At 41.3% G+C, this 5,459-nt stretch overlaps 1 protein-coding gene across 1 annotated transcript in view; it reads left to right on the top strand.

The window, feature by feature from the left end:
- The window catches only part of LOC109523422 (breakpoint cluster region protein-like), a 64,107-nt gene extending 58,947 nt beyond the window's left edge, over positions 1-5,160 (top strand). The window contains exon 23 of the mRNA XM_019882562.1: positions 3,561-5,160. Within this exon, the coding sequence (XP_019738121.1) occupies positions 3,561-3,650 (90 nt within the window). The 3' untranslated portion in view covers positions 3,651-5,160. The remainder of the gene's footprint in view (positions 1-3,560) is intronic.
- The last annotated feature ends 299 nt before the right edge of the window (positions 5,161-5,459 follow it).

Here is a 5,459-nt window from a genome sequence, read left to right as displayed (position 1 = left end):
TTTTTTTTTTTGTTTTTTTTTTTAAATTTAAATGCTCACACTTGATTTTATATTTGTTCCTACACCTCAGCTGGACCCACAGGCTCTCCAAGGAAAAGACTGGCAAAGGACTGTCATTCCAATGAACGGGGTGCGTCAATCAAACTGCTATTTTTCTCCCACCTTTGTTACATTCCGCATGCTTGCCTCACTTGTTTTTTGGCGATTTATAACGCGAGTCCTGATTGTCTGTGACAGATTGAGGTCAAACTGTCCATGAAGTTCACCAGCCGCGAGTTCAGCCTGAAGAGAATGCCCTCGCGGAAACCCATGGGTGTGTTCGGAGTCAAGATCTCCACTGTGACCAAGTGAGTTTGCTTGCATGCAGGTTGAAGATCATCTGAGCATACAAAATCTCAATCCTGGGCTTGAGTTCCTTTGCAAGGTCCAAGTGGCCAATTCCGATTTCTTCATTTGAACCAAAACGAGCCATCTGAGATGACACGTACAGTACAATTATTTTGACCCAACAGATTGGGTTGAAGATTGGTTTCTTGGTAGCATGCATATTTTTTTTAATCCATTATTGGATCAAAAACTTGACCCGAGATGCTGGGTCAAATCCTCGACCCAATGCTCTGGGTCGAAATCACTGATTTTCGACCCAACGCTGGGTTCTTCTTATTGTTTGCCTATTTCTATCCAGACGAGAGCGTTCCAAGGTGCCCTACATAGTCCGGCAGTGCCTGGAGGAAATCGAGAGGAGGGGAATGGAGGAGGTGGGCATCTATCGAGTGTCAGGAGTGGCCACCGATATTCAGGCCCTCAAGACAGCTTTTGACACCAGTGAGTACAGTTGACCTCGTTCAGGTTGACACAAATGGATCTGAGTGTCACTGGCATTCTATTTTTGTTGTTCATTGTTTTCTCATCTACTGTCATTTACCGTATTAGCCCGAATATAAGACGGCCCTGATTATAAGACGACCCCTTCTTTTTCAAGACTCGAGTTTGAAAAAAAGACCTTTTGAACACCAAATTAATTTTTATACGGAAAATAATTACAGTGCATCTGAAACAAATGATTATAACAATGTATTCGAGAGAAAAAGCATGTTATTTTGCCTCATTCAAATCTAAAGTGCACTCACATTCGTAAATGAATCTCTTCTATTATTTTCTTCTCTTTTCATTCTTACTGCTATTTTTTATTTTTCTTCTCCCTGCTACCGCTATTTTTATTTTTATTCTTCGTGGCAGGGGTTCACTTTGGCCTGGGGAGTCAAGTTCAGCATATGCTTCAATGATATGTGGCGCCATCTAGCGTCGTGAATGAGTATAATGTCTAGACCCCGAATATAAGACGACCCCCACTTTTTCAGTCTTATTTCAATGCAAAAAACACCGTCTTATATTCGGGCCAAAACTGTATGATTGATTGTTGTTTTGTTTTTGTTGATTTTTACCGTATTAAATTTAATCTCAACATAAAGAGTTAAATCAATCAATCGACCCGGATGTCTTTGTGTGATTGGTAGATCACAAAGACGTCTCTGTGATGATGAGCGAGATGGACGTCAACGCGATCGCCGGCACCTTGAAGTTGTACTTCCGAGAGCTGCCGGAGCCGCTCTTCACCGATGAACTCTACCCCAATTTTGCCGGCGGCATCAGTGCGTTGACATTTCGTCACTTTGAAATGGATAATTACGAGAGGGGGGAAAAAAAATATGGTTGATTTGTGATTGTCTTGTCTTTTGCAGCTCTGTCTGATAGCGTTGCCAAGGAGAGCTGCATGTTGAACCTACTGCTGTCGCTACCGGAGCCGAACTTGGTCACCTTCCTTTTCCTTTTGGATCACCTGAAGAGGTACGAATTCAATGTCGTTTGAAAAAGACACCGATGGTTTCATTTCGTCCTTCATGCTAGCACGTAGTTGGGCTGGACACAATTCAGAAAAGAAGCGTAAATGGATTTGATGCACACAGTACTTAATTACAGGAAATTTGAAAGTGTAGTCATTGTTTTTTTTATTTTTTTTTTAAATTAACATTCAAATCCAACTCAGATAAAACAAATCGATAAAATTGTAAGCACTTTGAAATGGATTTGAGAGCAGCACTTCATTTTCCATAATACCTTGCTTTATCCAAATCTTTAAAATGGCCGTCCAAACAATTTCGACATTTGATTAGCGCACACTCATTCTCACTCAATTCAATTCCTCTTCCTGTATTCCAAATTCACTTCACATACTGCGGGGCGGCGTCAATTCCGCCTCCAATTTCCTTCCTTTCCAGTCACTTTGTCATTCCGATGTTTTGAGTACGCTATAATTCTCACCTCAGTGGTTGGATTTGGTGCACAAACAATCAAAGTTCAAAGAAGCCCATACATACCTGCTGTGGAGTGGTTAGCGGATGACATCTACAAATTATCTTCTGGTTACCATGGAGATTGAGATGAATAAAAAGGCCTGAGCGTCATGTGGGCGTCGGTACAATTTGCAGAAAACGTCTGGAGTGGAGGGTGCCAGGCCATCACTCGTCGAAGTCGACCGCACAATGCATTGCCGCCCTATCACATTATCAGTGTGACTTTGCGTGTTTCCTCTTCTGTCTCAGGGTGGCAGAGAAAGAAAGCGTCAACAAGATGTCCCTCCACAACCTGGCCACTGTGTTTGGCCCGACTCTGTTGAGGCCCGCCGAAAAGGACAGTAAGATCCCGACCAACCCCACCCAGCCCATCAGCATGGGGGACAGCTGGTCCCTGGAGGTCATGGCACAGGTCAGCAAACCCACTTTTGCCGTTTTATCTCCTCACCGGTGAGGAATCTCTGAATCATGTGACAAAACGAAAGAAAAAAAAACAACAAACAAGCAAAGCTCTTGAAGAGCACTTGCCGACGGATGCCAACTACGCCGCCATCTTGGAAAATTTTTGGACCGTGACAAAAAAAAAAAAAAAAAAATTCACCTTTACCTAACGGCAAAATTTCTAAACGATTGTGATTCATTTTCCCGTCACACAGCAACTTTATTTTTGGATCATTGTGCCTGTTTTCTACCAAGCAGTATAGTTGTTCTTTTTTACATTACAACTTTGTTTGTGCCATTGACTTTTTTTTTTTTTTCTGCTAACATCACAATGACTTTTTATGACTTTTCTTCTTGTTTACGTTAGCATAACGATTTCTTTAACATTGATTACCGGTACACTTTTTTTTCTGATCATCCTGAGGATATTTTTTGTTCTTGTAACAGCAACATTTTTTTCTACTAACAGTGACTTTTTTTTTTCTTTTGCATGTTTATTCCCATAACTATAACTTTTTTTTCATAACACCGAAAGACGTTTCTCGTACCATAATTTGATAGCATTTGGACTTTTTTTTTCCTCACTTTACAGCTTTATTTTGATATTTTTTTATATTTATTTTTATTGTCGCAAAAAAAATAATAAATCCCCCAAATCCCGTTTTTCCGTTCAGATTGTTACCCCTTTTCATATTTGTGTTCATATTTCCAGTTAAATATTCCGATTTTTAAAATTTTTTTTTACCCACAAACTGCATTTTACAGGTCCAGGTGCTGCTGTATTTCCTCCAGTTGGAGACGATCCCCACTCCAGACAGCAAACGACAGAGCATCCTTTTCTCCACGGAGGTATAGAGAAAACTTTGTTGACCTTGACCGTGATGGAGCGACGGACCGGAAGGACGTGTGGCTCCGAGTCAGCTTTGCTGTAGTACGTTTTTGAATTGACTACATCCCGCACCGCTCGCACAGCCTTGTGAAGGATTTTTTTTTTAACCTAACCACAAGAGGATGCCATTGAGCCTTTAAACCCGAGCCTCCGAGCGTCCATACATTCTTGGGAATCCCATTTTCTTCCATCTACATTCCTGTATTTTTCTCCATATTAGTCACAGGAAAAGAAAATCTTGGAATGGCTTGTTTTTTTATTTGGTGGGGGTGGGGTCAATTGTCAGACAATGGTCAAAACCTTGACAAAATGTGGCCGTCCATCTCAAACTTTTCCAGACTTCATCTCAGCATATTTTTTTCCCCCCAAAAGGATGACAGGAATCAAGAATTGAACACAACTGTCGAGTTTTGCCAAGCCTACAGTAGTCCTCCACTCGTTGTACTGTAGCTGAAGTCCAAGGCAGCAACTTGAATGACTTTGCGAAGGAAGATGATGATGTGAAACTGTATTCCTAATGGACCACAATTTCACTGCCTGCGGTTTTGTGTCCAACCACAAAGGCACGTTATCTCTACTTGTGTCTCCCAGTTAGCTTAAATATCCGGGAAGCAATATATTTTCTATCACGCAAATTTTCCCTCCTTGTCACATTGGACTTCCTCGTCAAATGTTGCCCATGTGTTTCTTGTTGTACATAATCTTCAAGTTTTTCTTTTCACGGGTATGATCTTCAGTTGTGAAATGTAATTTATTGCAGGGTCCTGGAGAAGAGATTTTTTTTTTCTATGTGTACATGAAGCGGTTTGATGTCGGCGGGCTGCTGTGAAGAAGCAGGAATTTAGCCTCGTTTGTTTGTTTGTTTGTTTTTTGATTTTTTTTTATACTGCCGTTCTGTGCAGCCTTTTGGCGGGTGCAACGTCGTGACATTCACATCCCAAATGACGTCGACTTTTTTTTCATCGTCTCATTTATGGTGGTAGAAGCGCATGTCACAGTTTTCCGGGTCCATTTTCGTTGGGTCACAGGCTACCTGTACGATTGAGAAGCGGATTCACTTTTAAAACTGATGTGGTAAATAGTTTTTCATGATAAAACACGGTGAATGTATGTGTGGATCAAAAATGAAACTCTGCGCCGTTACGGCATTGTTAAATAACGTGAACAAGTGTGTAGAGGCGAATCTTGGAGACATCTCGTCGCTGGTCGGGTGAAATCTTTACATCTCCAAAATGACTACGTGTCAGTCATTGACTCAGTTTAACATGCGGAAATGAATCCACGTACAAACTTACACCGGGAAAAAAAAAGTCCCTGACGGGTTAAAAAGCCATTTAAAATAGATCTACAATTTTATTTTAGATAAAAAATGTTTTTTTCTTGTATTAGACCCTGGCACTAAAATGTCACTGTAGTAAGTCCATGCATGCAGGCATGTTCTTTATTATGTTGTACTTAACAAGCCCATTCCATGACAAAAAGTCCTTACATGCCTATTTACATTTTTTTACTCACACGGTTGAAGCTACAATTGCTAAATTAACATTTCAGGTTCCAGTGCAGAGGTCGTGAGTTCGATTCCGGCTCCGGCCTTCCTGTGTGGAGTTTGCATGTTCTCCCCAGGTTTTTTTCTCCGGGTACTCCGGTTTCCTCCCACATTCCAAAAACATACATGACAGGCTGATCGAACACTCAAAATTGTCCCTGAGTGTGAATGCGGATGGTTGTTCGTCTCTGTATGCCCTGCGATTGGCTGGCAAATGGTTCAGGGTGTC

This window comes from Hippocampus comes, unplaced genomic scaffold (genome assembly GCF_001891065.2).
Source record: "Hippocampus comes isolate QL1 unplaced genomic scaffold, H_comes_QL1_v1.1 scaffold437, whole genome shotgun sequence".
NCBI lineage: Eukaryota > Metazoa > Chordata > Actinopteri > Syngnathiformes > Syngnathidae > Hippocampus > Hippocampus comes.
This window is presented reverse-complemented; position numbering and strand designations above follow the sequence as displayed.